Here is a 27904-nt window from a genome sequence, read left to right on the forward strand (position 1 = left end):
AATCACTTTGCAGCTTACAATATTCGTCACATGATTTATAACTTTATTTTTATTTGTAGACTACCCTAATCATTGTAATATATCACGATAGATTCTCTTCCATGTATAACAAAATTAGCCAGTTGAGAATTAATATGTAGCAACCCAGCTTTTATTTCCATGTGCATTGCTAATCGTGATAAACCTTGCAAAGCAAGATGTGCGTGTTAAATATCTCCCTTTTTCGGTGTCTAATACCCCTGATTGATTATAAATTAAGATTCCATGAAACATGGAATATTGCGTGTCTGTATATACTCCAACAGCAGGAATTTATAGAAATAATGCTGCTCCAATGCCAAAAGTTGGTATCAAGACACACAACAGAAAACAAAAATAAATAATAAATAATAGATAGATTGTTTACCAAACAAATAAATAAATAGATAAACAAATGCTAATTAGAAAAAAAAGGGTGGCGTCCCGGCCCCTTGGAATCTTAAAAAATTGTGGGGTGCGGGGGTTTCTGGACGACGGAAGCTAATTCGTCCACGTGTCATCTTCCCATTTGAACAGGTGTGGTAGTCCCTCCCTCCCTCCCTCCTCCCTCCACCCCTTCTCTTTCAAGCAAGCTCGGGAGAGAGAGAGAGAAACAAATAAAGAAAAAGATTGCTTCTAACCCCGCCCTTCTCTCTCTCTAAGTCGTGCCGATATAAATACTAAATAGCCGGGCTCCGGAGTTATAACCTCGCTTTGCTGACATTAGATGGGAGGATTTAGGAATTCCGTAATTTTTTAACAGAAGGATAGCGAGAGAGAGAGAGAGATAGAGGGTAGAACGTGTGGTGAGTTCCTGGCGTCTTCCTTGCTCCTCCGATCTTTCTTTCTTTTTTCGTTCGAAAATGTGGAGTTTGTCTCTTAAGCGATCTCGTTTTATTTTTTCCTTTTTTTTTTTTGTTTTGGCGGAATTCTGAATGGTTTTTCTTGTCTTTGAAATTCTTAGGTTACGAGGCATTGTTGTTTGTTTTCACGATGGATTCATCGATTTTGAAAACAATGGCCGGAGTCGTGTGCTGGTTTTCTTTTCTTGACTCGCGCCGGTGGAGTTGCTAGTTCTTGGATGGAAAACTTCATTTGGAGATCGACAGCTGGCTCCTGTCAGTGATCTGTGTTTCCATGGAGTGATATGTTTTAGTGGTTTCTTTCTTTTTTTTTTTTTTTTCGGTTTTTTGTTGACTTGTTTTGGTTCTTTAGCTGAAAGGTTTTGAATCTTTTTGTTCCTTCTGTTTTGGTTGAATCGGAGGTATGTTTCTAATCCTTCTGATTTTCTTCTATAAGTGACTGTTTCGAGGTTCTTTATTTGTGAGCATTGTTCTTTGTGTCAGTTTTGCTTCTGTTCGAAGTTATTTTTGTGATGGATTCTTGATTCCTTTTGAAAGGGTTTCTTTAATGATTTTAGTTTTTAATGAGTTGTGGATCGGAGAAGTTGCGGAATCGTTTCATATATTAGAATATTTTTGGAGTTTCTTGGAGATTCTGTAGCTAACAGGTTTGGAATCTAGGAATTCTCTGCTGTGAAATAATGGCTGTTTGGTCTTTTCCTTGACATGCCTTCTTTATAATATAAACTATTTCAAGATTCTTAGGTTTTTGTGATACGATAGGTTTATTTTTTTGTTTTTAAATTTCCGCTACCGTTCTGGCCATTTCTTGATATGGAGAATTCTCTACAGCTCATATGGTTTTGGAATTGCTCCGATTAATTGGATTATATCAATTTGATATGGCTTCTTTAACTGAAAGATTTAACGACAATGTTCTGAGATGCTTATCTTTTTATTATTATTATTATTATTATTTATTTTATTCGCTTAGTGCAAGGTTGAAATAGAATGGGCTTGTTTTGCGTGACGAGAGTAGAGAAATTTATTTATTTTTTCTTGTTTTTTGTAACTTTCTTTTGGAAACTTTAGTTGTTATTTTACCATTGTATTCTTTTATGCTGGGTTGTTACAGTGTTTGTTTTTGAAAGTTGAGTTGGATTTAACTTTGTTCATCATCTTCTGGGGAAAAAAGCTACATCGGATCGGAATTCTTTTGGGTTGTTCCCGTGTTTATCATTTGCCTGCATCTTGTCCTGTAAAAGATCATTGTGTTGGAATATATTACCAGTCAGATTTACTGTAAAAGATTTCATTTCTTTACTTTTTTTTGGTAATATCATCTCAGAAACTGTGCTTATTTTTGAGTCTTTTTATTTCTATCTATAATTTGTCTTATCAACTAATAGATATGATTGTCCTTTTAGTCTAGATTTTTGCTTGTCTGATAAGTGAAGAATGATTTTTCTGTAGTTCCTTTCTTGGTGGTCTTGTTACATAACCTATATTAGTGATGGAGTTGGTCTTCTTGTTTCTTGTTTTCTGCTTCTAGGATGATTTTGATTTTTAGTTTTGGGTTTACAATTTGTATCATTATCTTTGAACTGGAAGTTGATCAAAGATGAGTTGCAAGAAATTTTTGACTAGGCCTTCTAGACTCAAGATGGTTTACTGATCTGTTTATTGCACTTGTTCTGAAAAATGCAGTTGATTAACAGATTAACTTGCTTTCATTTTTCCTCTGCAATTAAGCAGAAACCTGCCTTTCCTTTTTCCTGATGGGAAGGCCAGAAGATGAAAAGCCTTAGATTTTGTTCATACGACATGCTGTATTTTGTTATAAAAAATATGTCAAACTCATCATTTACAGTTGACTCACAGACCTGTTAAAGATGGCAGTCTCTTGCTATTTCTGTTATTCTTACTATTCTTTAATGTTTGAATGTAAACATCATAGATCTGTTTCTCTTATTTTTGGTTTACTTTGTTAAGATCTTTGGTTCCAACCCTTGACCATGGATGACATGTTCATGCATGGTGAATACTTTTAGGCATAACCAATTTGAAGTTTCATTGGTCAAAAGATCTATCTCCTTTATACACACCCATATTGAAGTTTGTATATGGAATATCAACTCCCTAGAGAGTTTCATAATCCTCATTTTTTATTATTGGTGATATCTAATTTATGTCATTTTGAAGGGGATGAATTTGCATTACTTTTCTGTTTCATGTCGTTTTAAGTAAGACTTCACCTGTTCTGTTGGTACAGGACTCTTTCTGTCTGTCAAATAGCAATCTGAGAAAACATGGCTGCTTCTTCCAACCATCCTAAAATGAAAGGTGAATTAAGAATAAGTGACAGTATGGATGAACTTGCCACTCATTTGGTGGAGTACATTGCTCAGCTATCTGAAAATTCAGTAAAGGAGAAGGCTTGCTTCACTATTGCTGTGTCTGGAAGGTCCCTCATTGACTTAATAGGGTATAAACACTTTTTGCTCAAAGACTTTTGGATATTGGCATCTGCTTTCAGTAATAATAAGGATTAATGGTGTGTGGGTGGGTTGTAGGAAACTCTGTGAAGTTCCTTATATCAGGACTGTTGATTGGAGAAACTGGTATTTCTTCTGGGCTGATGAGCGTGGAGTGGCAAAGGATCACGTTGACAGCAATTATAAGCTAACGAAGGATGGGTTTCTTTCCAGGGTATATGTTTAAGACCATCTTTTCTTTTGCTACAAACTCTGTCAATACTTAATGTCAGAGTCAAGCCATATGTTCTTATGCAGAAATCTACTTCCAGTCATAGGGAATAGAATAAAATATAGCTTGCGATCATTGGATTGAGATTACCAAATGTTTGCATCTACAAGTTTTCTGGTGAAATCATTGAAACTGTAGATAATTCCATCCAGCAGATGTAAAAGGATGTGCTCCTAGTTGGTACGATCTGAGCATCAGTTTTAACACCTTGGATCTTGAAGTGTTCTTAAAAACTTCTAAAAGACTTATAAGTTATAAATGTACTTGTACAAGAATTTTGCTTACTGTTGCTAGGTACCTTGTTGCTTGTGCAAAGTGCTGAAAAATCTCCGGTCAAGTACTTTGTTTGAGTCTGTATCTGTAGAATCATAAAGAAATGGGGTCTTAATTTTGTGTTAGGTTTGATGAGAACATCTGACGTGTGTTTCTTTTTCTTGCCTTATCAACCAGGATAGTTAAGGGAGTTTGGATTGTCAGGGACTCGGGTACACATTGGTGAATCTTGACAGAGAGACAATGCTACTATTGATTTGGGACCGAACTAGTACTGAATGTGGGATTATCTTAAGGAAACAACAGGAGGATCTTTGAGGGAAGACAATGATTCACTGATTTAGTTGAAAGAATCAGGGTGACTGTTAATCCGAGTATCATTTTGGTTCTCACATCTTCTTCATTTTTATGTGCACTATATTTTAAGTTTCTTAGTGCTTTAGTGATCATATTCACCTCCATTTTATAACCATTTAAAAGATGCTTTAATTGTATGAAGTCTGTACTGGCAGTAATTTGAACAGTTAAGTACATGACATGGCATTCACTTCAGTTTTCAGGAATGCTGAAATGTTGTTTATAGCTTAAATTTTATAAATAAATTGATCATGATTTTTTTTTTTTTGTTTTTTTTGGCATGCATTAACATGATAGAAATCATAAAGTTTGGATTATGTGAATCTATAAAAGTATCTATGGACATATGCTGGTCAATTATTTTTGGACAATTTGTTCCATAAAATTATTATGATATTCTGCACTAATCCAGAGGTCTGAAATAACCAAATGTAACCTTTGCATTTGAATGTACCCTGTTTCTTTGCTTTTTCCTTTTTGAGTTAAAAAATATTGGAACACTTGAAACACTCGAGCACACTTTGCAGGTGTGCTTATGACATATCCATTCTGGCACCATGTTAATGTGAGGAACAGTTCTTTGCATCTTTAATTTAACAGTGCGTTTACCATATGATACATATCCAGATTGCTGTCCAAAAGCAGAATCAACAGATGCCATGACCACATTATCTCTAAAGGGACAAGCAAATACAATGCTCATTGTAAATATGATGGTTGATTCTCAATTGCATAGCTGGCCAAACACAATGCATCAAGTTGCACGAGATATGCAGTGACATTAGTGCCTACAATGTGTACATGTTGCTGTGCATCTTGTGCATCTTCACGTGTGATGTGAACCAGGAATTGCATGACATGATCAAATGGTCTGATGAGAGTTGGACATAGCTTGGTACCTTCACTAAATTCCCTCCACACTAATTTCTGTTAACTTCTGGCCTCAACACATGTTTTCGTGCTTCAGGGCCTGAGCACTTCGATTCTTAGTAAAAGCTGGATTTTCAAAGCTAAATCCCTAAAAACTAATGCTTTGGTGGGTTCTCGGTTGTAAGTAGATTAGTATGTGTTAATGTATAATAATGTATACATATATATTGCAAGAAAACATTTATGGGCTGCATTATTGTGCTTGCAAACTTTTTGCTGAATCCAACCAGATTTAAGCCCAGGCCATATATACCAGGCTTGAGGTCAACCTGTCTCTCGATTCCTTGACCCACCTACCCCCACCTACCCATGAGGTTGACAGTGTCAGATGGACCATGAGCTGGCCCAGCCCATTCTGCATTGTGTGTCTAAGTAGTAGGACCGCTGAATCATGGTCAAATAGATCTGGTGCATTCCCATCTCGGGCTAGAGAGGAGCATTTCAAAGGTTAGAATTTTCTCAATTCTCAAAATCTTGGGAGTTTTGGAATCACTGACTTGTTACACTTTCATGAAGGAGTGAACTATCCTTTATAGGCCAGTAATTTCTCTCTTTAGTTTTCTATCAAGCTTCGGAAGATTCCTTTCTGCAAATGTGTATAAGTTTCGCATCCATGCCTCCAGTGTTGAATATAAAAGAGCATCTTCCTCTTCAATTTTGATCTCCAAAGCCTCTCTAAATCATTATCCAGAAATACGCATTCATGCTCTGATCAGGTAACCTAGTTTTTTGTGTGTAGGAAAACCTTATTTTGGTTGTGCTGCCTCTGTTATTCTAACTAAAAAACAAAGAGATATCTAAGTCCATAATAAATTATGAGTTGCTTGCTGTGACTTGTTTCAACGATTGATTTTATGCCAGTTACCAGAAAGTGGTTTGGTATTTACACAACTTCTTTTACAGTTTGAGTGTAACTCTAGCATATGCCTGAACTAACATGGATTGCAGGAAAGCATATCCAAGTGGATTGTGGCAGCAAGTTGATATTTTGTTTTTAATGGTATGATAATTTGTGGAGATATGAGGTGATTGGCCTCAGTTTCTTAAACTATTGACTCAGGTGAAATTTTTGGTATTCAATTGTTTCTGCAGACTGGCAAAAGGATACATATGCATACATATAACTTATTAGATTCATTTGTATTCATCCAGTGTGAAGGGGCCTTTCACCTTGGTGGATAGCTTGGTTACAATGGATGTGATGACAACTAATCTTGGGCCTTTTTGTAGCTGAAGTCATTTTGTGCTACCATTACCTACTATTTGTTATCTTCCATCCACAAAACTATCCTCTTGACTCCATTGGCCATCAAAAGTGACAGGAGGTCTGTCATAACCCCACATTTGTGGCTCTTTTTATCTATATATAGATAAAAACAGAGACCAATTGTGCGGTGAATTTTGGTTATGTTGATTTACCTTGGTATGATATTCCAGTGTGGCCTTTGTTTTGTTTTGTCTGTTTGTTTCTTTTTAATTTTGCTTCTTTAGGGCTTAGGATTCATAGATCGCCAGATTAAAGTTTGGTTTCAAACCGTGCTTCTAATTTATTGGTCGATGTTTTGGTTCTTTTGCTTGTTGACTTGGATTGATGTGAAGATTGGATCTCCAAAGTAATTTCTATCTGTTACGAGGGCTATGATTTTTGGAAAGCCTTTGCTTGGCCTGTGGCAGTATATAAGCTACAGTTACAGTTTGTCTTAAAATTTTCAGTTGGTAGATCAACTAGTATGTCTTTATTAATTTAAATTTTACCTCAAAATTCAATTCTACTTTTGTTCATCATTGCTGCCTTTTTTATAAAACCTAAGATGCAGGTTCATTTCCAAATAGGAATCATATAGCAATTATGTCAAATTATAATTTCAGTATAGTTCTTGGTAATTTGCTGAGAAATCCCTGCTGATTGGCTGGATTTATCTTTTTCCATAGTTCACAATACCTGTCCTTTTTATAGGATATAGTCTCAGGTTCAATCAAGTGAAATGCCTTTGTCTAGCTCTACCATATGCAGAAAAGCCAAGCATCTGCACCTTTTATCGATTTTCTTTTATTCTATTTTGACAGTTGTGTGATTGAAATGTCACAACAGTAAGATTTTATAGTGCAACCATTGTTCTATCAACACTCCATAGCAGTTCAGATAACTATCAACACTATTCTTAAACTGAAAAAGTATGCATCTTAGATCTAGTTCAATGTTTCAGGGCTGTTTATTTTACCAAGCAGTTATCTTTATCGCCTACAAAGGCTTCTGTATTGCCAATGCATCATGGTTTTCCTATTCTGAAACAAGCATCTGCATGCAAATGAACTTGTCAGGTGCCTGTGCCCAGCAAGCATATCATCTCCATCAATGACAACATCTCGATTGGGGAGGCTGCATTGCGGTATGAATTTGACATTCGCCAGCTGGTAAAGGCTCATATAATCAATGTTGATGTGCATGCTGACTGTCCCAAGTTTGATCTTATTCTCCTTGAGATGGGTGCCGATGGGCATGTGGCCTCACTATTCCCTAAAAACGAGGCCCTTCGAGAGAAGACAAATTGGGTTGTCTACATTATCGATTCCCCGGAGCACCCACCTGAGAGGATCACTTTTACACTTCCGGTGATCAACTCGGCATGCAATGTGGTGATTGTAGCAACAGGTGAAGATAAGGCTGATGCAGTGCACCAGGCAGTTCCTGTCAGTGAGGAGGCGGGTGACAGCTTTGATGTAACTTCATCACCTGCTCATATGGTTAATCCAACAGATGGCAACTTGGTGTGGTTCTTGGATGCTGCAGCTGCCTCAAAGCTTTGTCCTGGGGATGATGGTCCAAAATAGTCTGACCGAATGCAGTTGGTGATGATGGTCCAAAGAAGTCTGACTGAATGCAGTTGGTGATCACCTTTTGCAATGTTTGAGCATTTTTGTGTGATAGGTATGGGAATTCACGGATGTTCTTTTACTCTGTCCCTCGACTCTTTTTGCTCCTGTGGTTGTTGGGGGAATTTTGATTTGTATGGCCTGCAAGAATAGGGGATTAATATATGGCCCATGGGATGGGGCTTTTAAAGCCTCCTTGCGCTAAGAAACTGACAGGAATATGATGTAAAGAGAGATTGAAAGCAAGCAGGTTTTGTGATAGAACCGAGAGTGACCAATTTTTTCCAACATGTTGAGGGACGGCACATTTTGGATTTTTTGCTCACCTCTGTGCAAGATTGTGAATTTTTGTGATACAAGTCATTGCCAGGTTGGTTTGGAAAAGATGAACTGCTGCAGTTCTTATTGGTTGCGATAGATTAATCTTGACATACATGGTGTTGCACATTCGCATATTAATTATATGGCACTTTAACAACACGTACCCATAGATTTTCATATCAGAACCTTTCTTGCAAGAGCATCAATAGAGGGTCATGAATGGTTATGCTGGCTCTGGTTCAAGAGTTTGTGGTCTGCTGCAACGTTCAAATCATATCTTTGGGTGTTTGAAATTGAACAGACCACTTCATTTATGAATTATAATGCTAAAAGACGCGTAAGATATAAAAAAAAGGTGCTGATGAACATATTTAATGCAGAATGCATGTTGTTGTTTAAGTTAACATTTACATCATGACACGAATTCCAAACACTTATGGTACCTCCATGCTGTTAGTATAGCTCCTTTTGAGTTCCTGCCACCGTTACTATCAACTCAGGAAATTCAAAATCCCAGTGAAGCCTCTCGTAAATGCCCATGATAAGCCGGACTGGAAGACGTTGATCCAGAGGAAAAAAAAAAAAAAGGACAAAAAGGTGCCAACATGTTCGAATCAGGCAGCAGGTTCTTCAACCGTACGATATTCTCTCTCCGTAATGGACCTGACAGTGAAATCCATCCCTTCTTTAGGAGGGAAACCACACTCTCGTGCATGCAACCACTGGTCAATGACACCACAATTTATTGCATACTTGATCATGTGCTCCAAGTACCCCTTGTCAGTAGCCAGATGTGGTTGAACTGTCAACATTCTTATGAGCGCTGAAACACCAAAAATACAAAAAAAAAGAGAGTATTTTATCACCATTCAAGTTAAAATGTTACTAAATGTAATATTTCTAACAGGATTAATGTTTCATGAACTTATGAAAGTTCCTTGATATTATAAATTGAACCCAAGCGGATCATTCAGTTCTGTAGACAGCTCTATACTATCCCAGAACCGAACTATAGAGATCTTCCATCTATTGCTGCCTGTGGCAAACATGTTCTTTCCCTCATGCTCATTAAATTTTATATGAAAACAAAATACCTATGCCATCTAGTAAGGCCATGTGCCTGAAATCATGTACCTGCAATGATGGCATCGCCTGATATTGACATGTCACCAGTAAATGGTGTGATAGGTGGGTCTTCCATTCCATGAACCCATCCATTATCCTTCTGTGTGTAATAGTGTATTTTAGATGTTCCATTTGTCACAAACAGGACCTTCAGATTTTCATGCCATAGCTGCATGACCACTTCAGGTTTGTGATGGATGAATTTTGATTTATCATTATCCTTGGTATCAAATTTCTCTGAAGGTTCCATGCCACATAGAAACTCAAGTTCCTGTTTGGTCACTTCAATGATGTCAGCGATATTCCATACTTCCTGGATGAATGCCTTGGTTTCCTCACTGGACTTCCACAGCGGCAGTGGGAGGTTCAGATCAAAAAATATGACCCCTCCTAATTTCTTGGAAATCTTGATAGCTTGCATTGCTGTTGATCTCAGGCTCTGATTGAGCAGGGATGAGGAATTAAAATAAAACATCTTTGCCTGCAAACAGGATCAGATTAGACAAGGACCGTGATTTTTTACTTTGCAAGAACTTGAGATCAAAAATTTGATAATGAGACAGCTTACTAAGCATAATCTATGGGTAGCAGTGAAATTTTACCGTGCTTATCACTAGTTGCTGCAGTCCATTGACCTTATTCCCAAATATGACATACCGAATATACTAGGTTTTGGAACACACACACCATACTCAAACCTGCTGCAAGCTAGTTCGCTAAACATTTGCCTCCCGTTCAATTACCAGAATAGGCCTTTGCACTCCAAGATAACCATTTCGCTGGCATCATAGCTACCATATACAGTTTCATAGCTTGGCTCCATCTCAGATTGATTTGAATAAACCCTACCATGAATACCAAAAATGTTCTGGCATAAGAAAAGAAAATGCTTTGGTTCCTTCTTTTGTACATGAACTTATATTATGAAGATAAGTTTAGTTGAGAACATATTTTCACTAATTGAAGAGAAAAGGAAGAATCTTATAGGATAGATAGGATGTGACTGACCGGGGGTGCACTTTATTAAGTTCAGGAACATTGTATGGTGGACTTCGAAGAATAGGAGTTTCAAAAAGTTGCTCCCATGTTCATTTCAAGAAGTAAAATAAGGTTTAATTCCTAATATTTCTAACCTAGTTCTTGGGAATAAAGGAACTAGAGGGACACCCCCTCGGGTTAGGGCCTATCCCAAAGACACCCCCTAAACTTCAAAGAGTTCAAACAGATCCTTTTCAAGTTTCTAAATTGTTCCAAATAGATCTTGCCATTATCACATCATAGCATAAAATTGTATTATGACCAAAATGCCCTTCATATTGGTTGTTTATGGGGTGAAGTCCTGACATGGCTCTTAAAGCACCCTTACTAATGACCCATATTAAGGATCACCCCCCATGCAAATCTCAAAGCACACCGAATCCCTTCATTTCCACTTGCATAGATCTCAAAGCATCCTTAGTAATATAGCCCATAGTTAAGGATCACCCGCCATGCAGATCTCAAAGCACTCCGACCCTTCATTCATCTGTCTGCACAAATCTCAAGGCATCCTTAATATTTGGCCTATAGTGAAGGATCATCCACCTAATAGATCTCGAAGCATTCGGAAACTCTTCATTCATCCTCCTACACAGATCTAAAAGCACCCTTATTATATGACCCATAATTAAGGACCACCCATCATCCAAATCTTAAAGCATGCCAAACCCCTTCTTTCATCTGCTTGCACAAATCTCAAAACACTCTTAGTATATGGCTTATAGTTAAGGATTATCCATCGCACAGATCTCAAAACACTCTGAACTACATTCATCCACCTACATAAATCTCAAAGCACCCTTAGTATATGGCATATAGTTAAGGATAACCCACCACACATATCTTAAATAACTCCTAAGTCCATTCGCTCGCACTCTGAAGAGGGTGAGGGGATTTTGGTCATACGTAATAGCAAGCTAAAGCCGTCTACTTGTCAGCAAGACAAAGGACTAGTTTGAAATAGTTTGGAAACTTAAAGGATCCATTTGGAACTTTTTAAAGTCGAGGTGTCTCTGGGATAGGCCCTAAGTTGAGAGGGTGTCTATAATTTTTCCCCCAAAAAAAGATAACATAACCATAAAAATGGCTAACCTCAGGAAAAATGTTTATTCTTAATACTTAGCTTAGATGGCAATCCCATTAAATAGTCACCTGCCAACATGGCAGAGGTAATTTCCATTCACTTGCCATTAGCTATTAGGGTTTTCCTCGAACTGTTTAAGACTGAAAAATGACAAAAAAAAAAAAAAACAATGGAGTTGAGGGTGCCCACTGGCCAAGTTGGTAAAGTCTCTTGTTCTATTACAAGAAGCCAGAGTTCATTTCCACCATCAATTTGGTATTTGGTCGGACTTATCCCCCACCAAACAAAAGGAACAAAGAAGATAAAAAGGAGAAGTCAGTATCTGCTTTCTGTCTCTATTATCTTATGTTTCCAAACATGAACATACTTGAGGAGTTGAGGTCTTATTTCACTATAGGAAGGGCATGAAGCATGATTCCAAGAAAGCCCCGTCAAAGCATGCTTTTTCTTTAACAAAAAAAAGAAGAAAAAAAAAAAGCTTATCCGGATTACTTGCTGTTTTTTGCTCTTTACTATTGCGCACCACCTTTTTATATATCCAATATCAAGAAACAAAACCAATCACCATCTAGGGAAGCTAAAACTCCCAGCCAGATACTTTAACTATCCTATTATGCAGAAATTAAAGCCTAAAAACCAACCAACCTACCCAACCTCTCCTAAAACCAAGTTGTATTTTACATAGGAGACAGGAGTCACTACATGATATCTATTGCTTTGAAAATCACTCCAGAATAGGACTCTAATACCTGCATTGAAATAAAATAAAAACCCCAACCAAAAAATCCTACTCATTATGAGAAAAAAACCATGTCCTGCAATTAAATGACATGGTCCTTTGTTTTCCATGAATCGCAAACATGTGCTGCTGACACTAACAGTCTTCCATCTATTCACTGATGCATGTATGCATGATCAACACTACTACTCTGCCCTTGCCCAAGAGCAGGCCAAGGAACAGAATGCATGCTCAGATCCGCTTTTTGGGAAGGATTCACATAAAGAAAGATGTCGTTTCATGAAATAATTCTCTTTAATCATGCTTTTCATGTGTTTAGCACATGTATGGACTCTTTCTTTTGTCCTTTTTATTGTGACATAAGCAAAAAGATTAAAGCTTTAGTTCCAATGCCAGTCTTTTAACAATCTAGCCAAGTTGAATTAAATCCTAAAATCTTTTCTAGCATCCTTTTAAAAATTGCAGATTTCTATATGATCAAAAGCGGCTCGGGAGCTTTGTTTTGTATGTCTTCCATTTTCCATAAGAAAATTCTCCCTTTCTCCACAAATTCTATTTCTTCTATTAGTCCATACTTCAGCACAACTAGAGGAAACAGATATCATGTTGTTAGCTCTCCTCCAGAACAGAGCTAACTCTGAGATGCAATAAAACATTTCAGAAAAGAAGATGACATAGAAGAAATAATCCTAACTACCCTAGTTTCAAATATTGAAGATTTTTTCCTACTCCCTACCAGTGCTTACAAGAGAGATCTGAGTTCCTGTGTTTTTCCTAGGTTGACAATTAACTACAGGAATCTAACCAAACAATGGCTAGAATCCTATGAACGTATAAAGCAGCAAAAGATCCCAGAGGCTATAATGATATTAATTACTATCTTATAGGAAAGTTTGTAAGGACTAAAAAAGGTAGAAAACTTCCATCTCCATGAAAACCACCATCATAAATCACCTAAGCATCTTTATTAGTTAATCCCTTTGTAAAAATGCCAATAAACTGTGTCAAGTACAATTAGAACAAAATATTCTCATTTGCTTCAACCAAATTAACAATGATAGCTCCATCCTACTCATTTGTTTCATCACCACATTTATTCTTCACCTCAATCCCTTTGTTCCTGAAAGGAAGCTAGTAATGGGGATCTTATCCATAACAAAGCAAAAAGTAAAAGAGAAAAATTTCTAATATATTTCAATATCTGGACTTTCATGTTTCCCCCTCGCTAAACCTTCAGCCTGGCAAATTTCTTTTTTCAAGAATACTAATTCCTCAAAATAAGAAATCTTGGAAACTGACAGCTTTAAAACTTAAACATGAGATCCATATGCTCACTGGTATTGAGAGATGCTCCATGGCTGTAAAGCTGGTTGTTTGCTGTTGAACCAACTGGCTATCATAATACTAGTGATAAAGCAACAAGTTCATGCGCCATAATAAATCCCCTGACTCAAATCATAACTAGTCCATTCCAGAAGAAGGAACATTTCATCCATGAACTAAACCTATGAGACAACTCTAAAACCTAGCAAAGATGAGAAAAAGTATAATGTATCATCCTTTTATTTCTAGCTTTTACACAACCAGAACCACAAAACTTAGAGCAAACATTAGAATAAGTGAAATTGCTCCTCACACTTGCAGCAATACCGGCAGATGATACTTCTATATAATAACAGACAGAATCCTGGTTTCCATTTTTGATTTCAAGGATCAACATTTTACTGGTCTCACTAGCTCTTCAAACCACTTTGGCTGCCAAGTCCTTATGCTGAAACCTGGCCTTCTAAACATCGAATGTCTGCTTCTATTTGATTTTGTGGTTTGACCATTTAAATTTTGTAAACATGTTCTCCAAAAGATATATGTTTAGCGGCATTATCCATAAACTGGAGGAGTCTTGCATATTGCATCTGTGATTACTGAGGATCTCCTAGCACTTGCAGAATAAGTCCTTTGTTATATATGCTTTGATCTTCATCATAGCTGGTCTCTTAATGGATGATATCTTCACTTATAAGTCACAAGTTCTACCGCACACCAGACAGTGCTTGATTTCTCATTGAAATTCAAATTATATCATTGTAAAGAAACCACCCCATCACAAGTTGGAGGTCCGACTCGTCCCTTAATTTATACCACCAACTTCCAACAGATTCTAGCAACCAAATATTGCAACCATTTCAACTAGGTTCAGATTTTCTAATTGAAGTGATCTGCTGTAGCTTTTGAATATTTTGGCAGACACTCAAACTCTTAGGAGCCTGCTTGGTTGCCTCCATCTGGGCCTCAGATGATGCATCCCAACTGTAATTGGACAGATGCATCAAGCAAGTATTTGGTTTCCTGTAATTGGGCCGGATGCAAACTGAAATGCATCTAAAGGCCCTTTTACTGCATCTAGAGATGTAGCCCAATATGACCGCTTCCCCAAATGCGGGCTCTAGCTAATAATATTATGACTTCCCATTCTCTCCAATAATCATAAGAAAATAATATTACTAGGATTAGAATAATAAGTTATTATAATATTATCATCATTCTTATTGTATTGGTTTTTATATGATGAATAAATATTGATATCATAAAATCATATACCCGAACATATTATATATGATCATAATAATATTGTATAATATATTTATTATATGAAGATACACAAATATAATGATTATTATTACAATAATATGATAATAATTGTTGGTGCAAAAATCCGCTTGCGCCGGAGAAGCTGGAGTCGGGGAAGCCGCGGTCGCCGCCGGGACCTGCAAGGGAAGTCTAAACCGGAGGTGGGGTTGCTCCGGCAAGACCCTCCGACGCTCAAGTCAGTTCTCTGCCTCAACAAGAATGGAGTGCTCGAACGAAAAATTTAGCAGAGTTTTGAGATAAGGAAAATGAGCTTAAAGAATAACGTATCTGGTCCCCCTTTTATAGGCGGAGGAGGCAACGGATTGATGGCGACGTTTGTAACCGCCTGGTAGTGGGCCGCCCATGGTCAGGGGAATTGATTGCGAAAGATAGTGGGGTAGACCCGTGGCTATCGTCATAGCCCGCCACGTAGGGCCTGTTGCAAGTAGTGGAGCGGCGTCCGTTGCCGCTAGTTGTCAGCGAGTAGTGGGATCGTGCAGCACCTGCCGCAGGGAATGGAGCAGCATCGTGGCCGTTGACACAGCCTGTCAGAGAGTAATGGGTCCGCCGCAGGGGGTGATGGAGCCGCACGGAATCCGCTACAGGAAGTGGAACAGGATCATGGTTGTTATTGTGATCTGCCAAGGGACGCGGATCTGTTGATCGAGGCTCGGCAGTGGTCGGAGTTTGGCCTTTGTAGGAGTCCGGGAGGGGTCCTCCTTTCGGTTGAGGTCGTGGGTGGAGTCCGGCTCCAGTAGCTGATACTGAGGTCGGAGACTGAGGGCGGCGCCCGGCTCCCGGCTCCCGTAGGAGTCCGGGCGGAGCCGTCCTGCTGTCGATGGCGGAGCCCGGCTCCCGTAGGAGTCCGGGCGAAGCTGTTCTGCTGTCGATGGCGGAGCCCGGCTCCCATAGGAGTCCGGGCGAAGCTGTGCTGCTGTCGATGGCGGAGCCCGGCTCCCGTAGGAGTCCGGACGAAGCTGTCTTGCTGTCGATGGCGGAGCCCGGCTCCCGTAGGAGTCCGGGCGAAGCTGTCCTGCTGTCGATGGCGGAGCCCGGCTCCCGTAGGAGTCTGGGCGAAGCTGTTCTGCTGTCGATGGCGGAGCCCGGCTCCTGTAGGAGTCCGGGCGAAGCTGTTCTGCTGTCGATGGCGGAGCCCGGCTCCCGTAGGAGTCCGGACGAAGCTGTTCTGCTGTCGATGGCAGAGCCCGGCTCCCGTAGGAGTCCGGGCGAAGCTGTCCTGCTGAGGATTTCGGCTGTGGGTATTTTATACCCAACACCAGTCCCCCTACTTCCGAGTTTAAATTTCAAGCGAAGGAAGTACACACAGAGAGAGATGCGCACAGCCGGAATCGCCCCTTCGAATTCTGCGCACTGCCGCCCCCAGATATTTTGACATTTAATGCGCGCATGTCAGAGTCTGCTTTTCGGTGAAGGCGATCTGAAGAGTCTTTTCGGAATCCCCGTTGAAACGCGATCCCAAGCGTCGTGCCGCGGGAATTTGTGAGCGATCAACCCTCGATGGCGATGAAGGGGATAAGCGCGACACGTGGCACACACCAGCTGGCCCGGGAATACACGCGGCCATAACTGCGCCAGGATCCGTCGGCTATTTAAACCCCTCAGTCCCTTCGTGGCTTCATCCTGGCACTTTCTTTTCGTCTGAGAGTTTTGCTTCTCTCGCCCCAGTCCTTGTCTCCTTCCCTCGTACCATGTCCTCTACTCGGAAGGCTGTTCTTGAGGGAATTTTTAGGGCTTGGAGGAAGGTGAGGAGGAGAACGGCGGCCGGTGAGAATCTCCGTCGTTTTAAAGGGAGCCCAAGGAAGAATTCCTTCAACAACAGAGGTTTAATAACGGGGGCTGTCGGTGAAGTTATTCTGCCCGCGAATTTCGGAGTGGCAAGGCGGGGTGATACCGGTCAAGAGGGCAGAGCAGTCGTCATAAGCCATGACGGGATCCTTGACGCCGTCGGGGCCGAGAGACCAGAGGCGGTCGGCGTCGACGGTGGGGCAGTAGAACTTGTTGCGGGGGCGGTGTAAGTAACGCATGCTGACCTTGCCGGAGCGTCTCGGGTGGCGGCCGTCGTGGTGCATTCGAAGATGAGGCACATCTCTGGTGTCGCAACCGCTCCTGAAGTGGCTACGGTTCTTCTTGAAACAGGTCTTCGCTACTGCCGCCGTTGCCCTCACCGCCTCCGGAGATCTATCCCACCCCTTTCCCGCTAAGGTTGGGACTTTGGGGAACAGAATGAGGCGAGATGGGGCGAGAGCTGTTACACGCACTGGAGAATGCGACTGAGAAGGATAGAGACGGAGTTCGTAGCTCGGAGCGGCCTCCGGTTCGTCCTGCCCGAACCGTGCTCGCGAGACTTGCGATGACGTGTATCTTCTTTTTCATCTTCTTTTTTCCTGACCCACCGGATCCTGTAACGTGTACTTCTGTTAAATGAAAAAGTGATTTTGGCACCTTGTTTGTATCTTGTGTTAAATAGTTGTCTGCCGAACTTCATCATTTTCCTTTCCTTCTCTTTGTCTGTGTTACGTCGTCCCAAGGTCGTCGGCGACCTCTTCAGTTCATGTGGGGTCGTCACTCGCCGAGCTCCTTTTCGGCTTTTATGCCGTTCGGAGATACCCACTTGTCAGGTTTGCTTGGATTTCTCTCCACTGAAGTCGGGGCTAAGTTCGGCTCCCTTGATAATCCGAACGGAGAAGCCCTCCTGAAGTTGGAGTAGCTCGGCTCCCGTAAGAGTCAGGGCAAAGTTTTTCTGCAATCGAAATCATAAGCAAAGTCCGGCTTCCGTAGAAGTCCGGGTGGAGTTGTCCTGTAGCTGATGTTGGCGATGGAGCCCGGCTCCCGTAGGAGTCCGGGTGAAGTCTTTTTTGTTGTTGGAACCCGGCTCCCGCAGGAGTCCGGGTGAAGTCTTCTTTGGCGTAGAAACCTGGCTCCCGTGGGAGTCCGGATGAAGTCTTCTTTGGCGTAGAAACCCGGCTCCCGTAGGAGTCCGGATGAAGTCTTCTTTTGCGTAGAAACCCGGCTCCCGTAGGAGTCTGGGCCTTCCACTTTGCTCATGTCAGGACGAGGTTCTCCTTCTGTTCCTGACAGGGCTGTGGGGGCACATTAGGGCATTGCCGGGCCCCTCCCCCCATCCGGTCTAAAAGAACCGGACCTTCGACTTTGCTCATATCAGGACGAGGTTCTCCTTCTGTTCCTGACAGGGCTGTGGGGGCACATCAGGGCGTTGCCAGACCTCTCCCCCCATCCGGTCTAAAAGAACCGGACCTTCGACTTTGCTCAAGTTAGGGCGAGGTTCTCCTCCTGTCCCTAACAGAGCTGTGGGGGCACATTAGGGCGTTGCAAGGCCTCTCCCCCTATCCGGTCTAAAAGAACCGGACCTTCGACTTTGCTCAAGTTAGGGCGAGGTTCTCCTCCTGTCCCTAACAGGGCTGTGGGGGCACATTAGGGCGTTGCAAGGCCTCTCCCCCCATCCGGTCTAAAAGAACCGAGCCTTCGACTTTGCTCAAGTTAGGGCGAGGTTCTCCTCCTGTCCCTAACAGGGCTGTGGGGGCACATATGGGCTTTGCGAGGCCTCTCCCCCCATCCGATCTAAAAGAACCGGGCCTTCGACTTTTATAAGGTTGCCCTCTCGTTTTTGATACAGTCTGCTTGAATTGCCCTAAGACAAATGGGCACGCATTTTTTGATTAGGACGAAATTACTGGTAGTACATCCGTAAGTTTTCTGAGCTCCAAGGTCGCGGGAGGTCGGCTCCTCCGAGCTCCTTAAGATAATAAGTTCCAGGCCGGACTACTTCTTTGACCTCATAAGGTCCCTCCCAGTTTGGGGCAAGCTTCCCCTGGCCCTGTGGTTGTGAGACAGCAGCTCGTCGGAGCACTAGGTCCCCTGCTTTAAATGCCTTGTTCTTGACTCGGGTGTTGTAATATCGGGCAACTTTCTGTCTGTAGGCCGCCATTCGAACCTGAGCAACCTCCCGCCTTTCTTCCAGTAGGTCGAGGTTGGCTCTGAGACTTTGCGCGTTTTGGGGTTCGTCGAATGCCACGACTCGTGCCGACGGGAGTTTAAGCTCGATCGGGATGACGGCTTCCGTACCAAAGGCTAAAGCAAAGGGAGTCTCCCCTGTAGGCAACCTCTGGGTGGTTCGATACGCCCATAGCACATGATAAAGTTCGTCCTCTCAAGTTCCTTTTGCTTTTTCGAGCCTGGTCTTAATCCCCTGCAAAAGGGTTCTGTTCGTTACCTCAGCTTCGCCGTTCGCCTGAGGATGGGCCACTGATGTGAAGTTGCGGGAGATGTTTAGATCTTCGCAGAATTCAGCAAATCTGGCTCCTGCAAATTGCCGTCCATTATCAGTGATTAGGGTCCTAGGCAAACCGAACCTGCATACGATTGATTTCCAGACGAAATCCTGCACTTTCGCCTCTGTGATTTTTGCTAGTGGCTCGGCCTCGACCCATTTGGTGAAGTAGTCGATTGCTACAAGGAGGAATTTCCTTTGACCAGGCGCCATGGGAAAGGGGCCAAGAATATCCATCCCCCATTGCGCAAAAGGCCATGGGGCACTCAAGCGTGTGAGCTCGGTAGCAGGTTGTCTCTGGACGTTGGCGTATCTCTGGCATCGATCACACTTTTTGACATATTCGATTGAATCACGATGCATTGTTGGCCAGTAGTACCCTTGGCGGAGTAGCTTGTGGGATAGAGATCTGGCACCCAAATGGCTTCCGCAAGCTCCCTCATGTACTTCCCATAAAGCGTAGTCAGCTTCTGAGGGTCGGAGGCATCTCAAGAGAGGCAAGGAGTACGATCTTTTGTACAATTTGCCCTCATAAAGGATGTACCGGGAGGCTTGATTTCGGAGTTTCCGGGCCTCTTTTGCGTCCTGGGGGAGAATCTCATCTCTAAGATAGGTTATCAGTGGGTCGACCCAGCTGGGCTCGTGGTCGATCTCCATTACGAGTCGCGGTTCTTCCGTACTCGGATGTTTTAAAACTTCAAAGAGGACGCCTTTGGGCAATTCGGCCGGAGCCGATGTCGCCAGCTTGGAGAGAAGATCGGCTCTGGTATTCTCCGACCTTGGAATTTGCCTGATGTCGAAATTGCCGAAGGCGGGGGTGAACTCCTTCACCTTCTCAAGATATTTGGCCATACTGTCCTCCCGCGCTTCAAAGCTCCCGCTGACTTGCCCCACCACAAGTTGGGAATCGCTGTACACCCGGAGTTGACCTATTCCAAGCTCCCTGGCGATCCTCAATCCTGCGATCAGAGCTTCATATTCCGCTCCATTGTTTGTTGCGGGGAATTCGAAACGCAGAGCGTACTCCGCGATGACTCCCTCCGGACTGGTCAAGATCAGGCCTGCACCCGCGCCTGCCATGTTGGAAGATCCGTCCACATGGAGGGTCCAAAAGCTATCGGAGGAACTGGCTTCTTCGTCGGGGGAGTTCGGTTGAGTCTTTAGGCCGTCAATTTTGCTTTGCTCAGGTTCGGCCTCCTCGGGGATGGTGCATTCTACTATGAAATCCGCCAATATTTGGGCCTTTATTGCCGGTCTAGGTTTGTAGTTGATGTCGAATTCTGTGAGCTCGATTGCCCATTTCGCCATTCTTCCAGAGGTGTCAGCTCGGTGTAAAACCGCCTTGATCGGTTGGTCGGTGAGTAACGTCACCGTGTGCCCTTGAAAGTAAGGCCGGAGTCTCCGAGCTGCAATTAACAAGGCGTAGGTCAGTTTTTCTAATTTAGTATACCTGGTCTCGGCGTCCCTCAATACGCGACTAATGTAGTAGACCGGTCGCTGGACTTTCATTTCCTCTTTAACAAGGACAGCTGCAAGAGCTGTGGGAGAGACTGCCAGGTACAAAAATAGTTCCTCCTTAGACTCGGGCTTCGCCAGCAGTGGGGGCGAGCTAAGGTAGCTCTTTAATTCTTCGAATGCCTGTTGGCATTCAGAGGTCCAACAGAAGTTCTTCGGTTGCTTGAGGGTTTGAAAAAAGGGCAAACATCGTTCGGCCGACCTCGCGACAAAGCGATTAAGAGCCGCAACTCTTCCCGTGAGGCACTGAACCTCCTTGATCGACCTTGGGGCAGTCATATTTTGGATGGCGCGAATTTTCTCCGGATTGGCCTCGATCCCGCACCCCGATACCATGAAGCCCAGGAACTTTCCTGAGGTTACCCCAAAGGCGCATTTGGTCGGGTTCAGCTTCATTCTATACTTTCGAAGAGTGCCAAAGGTTTCCTCGAGGTCGGCGACATGATTTTCGGAAGACCTGCTTTTCACGAGCATATCGTCCACATAAACCTCCATGTTTCGGCCGATCTGCTCCTTGAAGATTTTGTTCACCAGTCGTTGATAGGTTGCGCCCGCGTTCTTGAGGCCGAACGGCATAACTCTGTAGCAGTAAAGGCCGCGATTAGTGATAAAAGCTGTCTTTTCTTCATCTTCCGATGCCATTCTAATCTGGTTATAGTCGGAGAACACGTCCATAAAAGTGAGAAGCTCATGGCCCGAGGTAGCGTCCACCAGTTGGTCGATCCTGGGAAGGGGGTAGCTGTCTTTTGGGCAAGCCTTATTCAGCTTTTTGAAGTCGATGCACATCCTCCACTTGCCGTTTGCTTTCTTGACCAAGACAACATTGGAGATCCACTCAGGATAATTGACCTCCTTGATAAATCCGGCCTTGAGAAGTTTATCTACTTCCTCGGCTATTGCCCTCTGCCTCTCCGGGGCATGACTCCGGATTTTTTCTTTTGTCGGCCGATGTTTAGGGTCGACCGCCAGATGATGTTCCATGACCTCTGTGTCAATCCCCGGCATATCCGTCGGGACCCATGCGAAAACGTCCGCATTCCTTCGGAGGAAATCCACGAGACGCGTCCGCACTTCCTCCTCCAGGTTGGATCCAATTAACACCACATGCTCCGCATTCCCATCATTCAAAGGAATTGGTATTAGGTCCTCGATCGGACCGCCCCTCTCTTCAGTGAGGTCATCGCGCGCATCCAACCCGTCGACCGGACAGAGGTCCGCTTGATCGCTCCTTTGCAGGGCGATGTTGTAGCAGTGCCTGGCCAGCGCTTGGTCTCCCCGGACTTCACCGATCCCCTTGTCGGTGGGGAACTTCAATTTCAAATGGTAGGTCGAAACAACGGCTCTGAGGGCATTGAGGCCGGGTCGGCCAAGAATTGCATTGTAGGCAGATGGCGCCTTTACCACCAGGAAATTCACCAGGGCTCTGGACTGCTTTGGATGCTGACCCGCGGTCACAGTTAGAGCTATCATTCCTTCCGTTGGAACGGCGTCACCAGTAAACCCTATCAAGGGGGAGCAAATCGGCCTTAAATGACCGCCAAGAGTGGCCATTCTCGAAAAGGCACTGTAGAATAAGATGTCGGCCGAACTTCCGTTGTCGACGAGAATGCGACGGACGTCATAATTTGCTATGTTCAAGGAAACTACGACCGCATCGTTATGAGGGAATTGGACTCCCTGGGCGTCTTCTTCAGTGAAGGCTATGGGTTCTTCAACTTTTTGCCGCTTGGGGGGCGCAGCTGATGTGCTGATTGCCTCCTGCCGGGATTCCCCCGAGACGACATTGATGGAATCCGGCGGGGACTGGTCGCCTGGCCACCCTTTGTCGGCGACCAAAGCCGGAGGTAGTCGCACAGAAACCTCGCGAGAGGGCATCGGACGGGGAAAAGAGGATTGGGTACCGGAAAAGATGGCCGGAAGCGGGTCCGTTGAGCGCTCCTTCAAGAACAAGGGTGCTGCGAAGACACACGCCCCTCCTTCTAGCGCCAATCCTGTTGGTGCAAAAATCCGCTTGCGCCGGAGAAGCTGGAGTCGGGGAAGCCGCGGTCGCCGCCGGGACCTGCAAGGGGAGTCTAAACCGGAGGTGAGGTTGCTCCGGCAAGACCCTCCGACGCTCAAGTCAGTTCTCTACCTCAACAAGAATGGAGTGCTCGAACGGAAAATTTAGCAGAGTTTTGAGATAAGGAAAATGAGCTTAAAGAATAACGTATCTGGTCCCCCTTTTATAGGCGGAGGAGGCAACGGATTGATGGCGACGTTTGTAACCGCCTGGTAGTGGGCCGCCCATGGTCAGGGGAATTGATTGCGAAAGATAATGGGGTAGACCCGTGGCTATCGTCATAGCCCGCCACGTAGGGCCTGTTGCAAGTAGTGGAGCGGCGTCCGTTGCCGCTAGTTGTCAGCGAGTAGTGGGATCGTGCAGCACCTGCCGCAGGGAATGGAGCAGCATCGTGGCCGTTGACACAGCCTGTCAGAGAGTAATGGGTCCGCCGCAGGGGGTGATGGAGCCGCACGGAATCCGCTACAGGAAGTGGAACAGGATCATGGTTGTTATTGTGATCTGCCAAGGGGCGCGGATCTGTTGATCGAGGCTCGGCAGTGGTCGGAGTTTGGCCTTTGTAGGAGTCCGGGAGGGGTCCTCCTTTCGGTTGAGGTCGTGGGTGGAGTCCGGCTCCAGTAGCTGATACTGAGGTCGGAGACTGAGGGCGGCGCCCGGCTCCCGTAGGAGTCCGGGCGGAGCCGTCCTGCTGTCGATGGCGGAGCCCGGCTCCCGTAGGAGTCCGGGCTCCCGTAGGAGTCCGGGCGGAGCTGTCCCGCTGTCGATGGCGGAGCCCGGCTCCCGTAGGAGTCCGGGCGAAGCTGTTCTGCTGTCGATGGCGGAGCCCGGCTCCCGTAGGAGTCCGGGCGAAGCTGTCCTGCTGTCGATGGCGGAGCCCGGCTCCCGTAGGAGTCCGGGCGAAGCTGTTCTGCTGTCGATGGCGGAGCCCGGCTCCCGTAGGAGTCCGGGCGAAGCTGTCCTGCTGTCGATGGCGGAGCCCGGCTCCCGTAGGAGTCCGGGCGAAGCTGTTCTGCTGTCGATGGCGGAGCCCGGCTCCCGTAGGAGTCCGGGCGAAGCTGTTCTGCTGTCGATGGCGGAGCCCGGCTCCCGTAGGAGTCCGGGCGAAGCTGTCCTGCTGAGGATTTCGGCTGTGGGTATTTTATACCCAACAATAATTATAATAAATTATGTTGATAAAATTGATTAATTATTAAATCAAGATAACAGGATGATTATATGACTTGATATTATATCATAACATCATTACATTATATAATATAATATGCTATATTATAGAGTTATATAGTGTACTATATTAAATATATAATAGTGTAATATGATATTATACTATTTATTATAATATGTTATGTTATATCATATTATTTCTGTTCGTAAAATATTATATAATAATATTATTAATATCATACTGTAATAAGATTGTTATTATTTTGTAGTATAATATCACAATGATTATGTAATGTGATAATATGACAATGAGATAATAATGTTAGTGGAGATAATCTTACCATGGTAGTTGTAGGGCGATAATACTCTCTCCGAATTAAACTACCAAACACAGAAATTAGCCACGCAATTTTCAGATGCAACCAAACCAAACAGACACCTGCAAATATAAATATAGCATTTCTAGTTGCAGCTGCATCTAGAAATACAGGCAACCAAATAGCCCTCAATATAACATGTGTTGAAGCCAATCATCACACTCATATATCATTCCATCGATGTATATCATAAAATACTATATTTCATGTAGATGAATGATACCAATGCAGCATTTGTTGTTGTTTTGATGTTTGATAATACTGCTAAATGTTAATATTTCATAGAAATCATTATTGTAAAATTAGAGATAGTTGTCTGGTTATACTACTTATAGAAATTGATGTCCAATGGTAGATCTCGTAGCTGAACAAAACTCACTATCACTAGCAATCCATGCAAAAATTTTCATGTGATTGAAATTCATTGCAGAGATCTTAGGAAGAATCTCAAGAATAACTTATATATCTCAAAATGCTATATATTGTTGATACTTTAAGATTTAAACTCACCCACAATGCAAATCATGGATCAGAGCTTATTACTGTCAAAGTTAACAGTTTGTAAGAAATTTAGAGAATGGACAGAGAAAATGGAACAGCAATAGCAAAGGTTCATGCTAAATACGTTTGCAGCCAAGCCCACAGACAATCAAATCAAGTTAACAAGCAGCATGGCAGCTGCTAATAACAAAAGTTTAATCAGAAAAACTTCAAGCATAATCTGATTAGATGTCACACATCTAAGCAGAAGAAAATAATAACAACGTGAACAAATGCCATCAACATAAGAACAGTGCATGTTTGATAAAGTGGTATTTACCTCTTTTAAAACATCAATGTTGATCTCAGAGCTTAAAAAACTGTCTTCAGCACAGGGTTCGACACAACTCACTCTTAATCTACCCCTTTTAGCAATCTTCATGTGAGATACTGCTGTTGGCTTTGAACCATCAAGCTTTACCGATCGAGTTTGTACTTTGTTTTCATTTAGATAATAGAGCATGGTTTGACCATATTCATCATCCCCAAGTTTCCCCATGAATTCAACTCGACCACCTATCTTAGCAAGCGCAACTGCCACACTGGATGATGGCCCTCCAGGTGCTCTAATAAATTTAGTTGGAGACCAGAACATATCCTTCTTTGAATCATGAATCTCGTGATCTATCAATCTATTAGCTGGTCTTCCAGAAGGTATGAATAAATGTTGTGCTGCTCCAAAACAACAAACTAGTGGTGGCCATCTATAGGTAAAACTAATGTCCTCTCCCTCATCTTCTATTAATTGCATCTCCTCATGTTTACTATCAAGAATATTTGTGGATGTGGGCTTGAGATTATCAAGTTTTTCACTCATGCTCTGGTCCTTCATGGTGTCAACCTTTTTCCTAGTCCTTCTCTTTGTTGCTTTCTTCTTATTGCTCTCTGCCTCTGGACTAGGCAATGGAGTAACTGCACATCTCAAATTTAAGAATCATGATTTGTTAAAGATGTTCAAGGCAGAAGTACAAGCACCTAAATGTTTCTTCACAATAAATGGTATTGGGCAGGGATATGATTTGAAGAAACTGAAAATTACAACTAATGCAAGCTAACTGGAAGGAAAATATGAGAAAACTCTAAAATAACAAAGACTTGTACCTTTCTTCCTGCCTTTTCTTGTAACCTTGTTGGAGTTTTCAGCAGGTGCCTCTGGAGCACCTTTTTCTTCCCTGTTGACACTACTAGCCATCACCTCAGTGCTCTCTTCTGAAGTCTGTGCACTCAGTTTCTTTCTGCTATGTCTAGGAGTTTGTTGAGGATTCTTGAAAGCTTTGTCAGCACTTTCGCCGCTCAAGGCATCTTCTGCATCAACTTGTGAAGCACTTCTCTTGGTCACTGCTCTATCATACCACTTCTGCAGCTTCAAATCATTAAGTTGAATAACACTTTGCCTAGAAAAGTTTTTCTGGTGATTTGACTGCACCCTGTACAATTTAAGCAACCATAACAGATGCACCTGAGTCCAAAGACATGCACTGTATACAGTTTTGATGAAAGGAAAGTTATCCTGTTATGAATTGTATCACATAGAGAAAAATCAAGAAGAACAACAAGAAAACCTGATGGAAATAAACTTTAGACTTCTTCACATAATGCATCTCATACCCACATATTATTTTCATTCTTTAGCTATCAGAACCTTGTGAATTATCATGTCATATCTGGACTGAACTTTGCTAGCACTAACCAAGCAAGATAACTGAGTGGCAAAAGAAATTCTCGTGCTAACCTTGAACAGCTCTCTGTTCTGTAGTCCGTAGATCACTCATCCATCATCTTAAGAAACGAGCTAAGAATGAATTGCTTCCAGCAGATTTCAACCAATGGGCTTGGGCAATTCATGAAAATTACTAACATGATACAAGATTCTCATATGGCATTCCTGAACGTAGCTGACCATTATCGCTTAACAAACGCAAAACCTTACTAGAAAAACCTTCTTGAGCAATAGATGATGAAAGAAATGCCAGATCCTTCTTCTAAATGCAATGATATTGACATTGCACAAGATTATCTAATTTTAGCACAAAAACACATATGAGATTGCATGCAACAAAGCCCCATCCTTAATGTTTTGTATTAAACATCCAAGGAGGATCTCAGTCTAAAATCTACATTAGTTTTTTTTCTTTTTCTTTTTTTTTTTTTTTTTGGTAGAATTGAAATCCATAGCATGGAAATACATAGCCATTGCAGCAATAAAGTGCAAAGATTCCAATGCAAAATTGCCCTCCATGGAGAACCTTCAAATATGTGCAACTTTTTACATCCTCAATCCCATAACTCTGCAACTAAATCCTCCATAAAACAATATAGTTATGAAGCCAGTTTTTAACCAAATTTTATCTTCACTAAAACATATACTTACACATGAACAGATATTTTTTTGAATTGCCGAATTTAAAAGTAAATTAACCCACTATTTATCTATTTCTGTTAACACAATATTTACACAAAAAATATACACCAACTGAAAAAGTTGCAATCTTTCATACGCAACATGCCAGCATTCCTATTCAAATTCCTCATTTAGTATACACCTCAAAGAGATTCACGCAAGAAGGCGGTTGTTAATCCAGACACTAAAAAATATTTATCCCGTCTCCAAAAGGAATATATTTACAGCAAGCATCTCCAAACCAAAAGCTTAGAAAATATCGAGGGCGAGAAAAGAAGAAGACCTGAGCACAGGGAGAGGGCAAGTGAAGAAGAGAGACGCCATTGCTCCAAAAGCTCCGCCTTTGGATCTCAAAAGGACCAATCTGAGCCTTCTCGGAACCACAATTGATGGGGTTCCTCTCGAGCTACTGCGGAGTTCAAACCCCGAAATTTTTCTCCCAGCGAAGGCCGGACAAAAGATCCATCAAAAATCCAGCAGGAGATAGCTTTAGAGTGGAATTACCAAAATACCCTTAGGCGGTTGTTCTAAGTTCCGCGCTTTT

At 42.7% G+C, this 27904-nt stretch overlaps 2 protein-coding genes across 5 annotated transcripts; one reads left to right on the forward strand and one right to left on the reverse strand.

Annotated features, from left to right (window-relative positions):
- The first annotated feature begins 624 nt into the window (after nucleotides 1-624).
- LOC105057053 (probable 6-phosphogluconolactonase 2) lies at nucleotides 625-8385 on the forward strand. Of its 3 annotated transcripts, XM_073251947.1 has the most exons (5): nucleotides 625-824; nucleotides 983-1136; nucleotides 3133-3345; nucleotides 3434-3569; nucleotides 7509-8385. In XM_073251947.1, the coding sequence occupies exons 3-5, from the start codon at nucleotides 3170-3172 to the stop codon at nucleotides 8016-8018; spliced, it is 822 nt and encodes a 273-aa protein (XP_073108048.1). In that variant the 5' UTR covers nucleotides 625-824; nucleotides 983-1136; nucleotides 3133-3169; the 3' UTR covers nucleotides 8019-8385. The 3 variants fall into 3 exon arrangements, with proteins under 3 accessions (XP_073108048.1, XP_010937798.1, XP_073108049.1); XM_010939496.4 differs by lacking the exon at nucleotides 983-1136 and having other exon boundaries at nucleotides 626-824; XM_073251948.1 differs by lacking the exons at nucleotides 625-824; nucleotides 983-1136 and adding an exon at nucleotides 1179-1528.
- Nucleotides 8067-27820, reverse strand: LOC105057042 (fructokinase-like 2, chloroplastic). Of its 2 annotated transcripts, XR_012138611.1 has the most exons (6): nucleotides 27644-27820; nucleotides 26061-26386; nucleotides 25240-25871; nucleotides 9516-9987; nucleotides 8825-9204; nucleotides 8067-8201 (listed from the first exon to the last, which is right to left on the reverse strand). XR_012138611.1 is itself a non-coding variant. In XM_010939485.3 (5 exons), exons 1-5 carry the CDS (start codon nucleotides 27682-27684, stop codon nucleotides 8996-8998), a joined length of 1680 nt encoding a protein of 559 aa, XP_010937787.1. In that variant the 5' UTR covers nucleotides 27685-27820; the 3' UTR covers nucleotides 8729-8995. The 2 variants fall into 2 exon arrangements, 1 of the variants encoding a protein (XP_010937787.1); XM_010939485.3 differs by lacking the exon at nucleotides 8067-8201 and having other exon boundaries at nucleotides 8729-9204.
- Nucleotides 27821-27904: the final 84 nt, after the last annotated feature.

This window comes from Elaeis guineensis, chromosome 2 (genome assembly GCF_000442705.2).
Source record: "Elaeis guineensis isolate ETL-2024a chromosome 2, EG11, whole genome shotgun sequence".
NCBI lineage: Eukaryota > Viridiplantae > Streptophyta > Magnoliopsida > Arecales > Arecaceae > Elaeis > Elaeis guineensis.

Bases quoted from the DNA above. Each gene is read 5' to 3' on its own strand.
- LOC105057053 (XM_073251947.1), top strand. From the start codon at position 3,170: ATGGCTGCTTCTTCCAACCATCCTAAAATGAAAGGTGAATTAAGAATA. The intron at 3,346-3,433 runs GTATAAACACTT...GGTGGGTTGTAG, and splicing joins TCCCTCATTGACTTAATAGG to GAAACTCTGTGAAGTTCCTT. The intron at 3,570-7,508 runs GTATATGTTTAA...TGAACTTGTCAG, and splicing joins AGGATGGGTTTCTTTCCAGG to GTGCCTGTGCCCAGCAAGCA.
- LOC105057042 (XM_010939485.3), bottom strand. From the start codon at position 27,684: ATGGCGTCTCTCTTCTTCACTTGCCCTCTCCCTGTGCTCAG. The intron at 26,387-27,643 runs GTCTTCTTCTTT...TAAATTGTACAG, and splicing joins TGCCCTCTCCCTGTGCTCAG to GGTGCAGTCAAATCACCAGA. The intron at 25,872-26,060 runs GTACAAGTCTTT...TGAGATGTGCAG, and splicing joins AAGAAAAGGCAGGAAGAAAG to TTACTCCATTGCCTAGTCCA.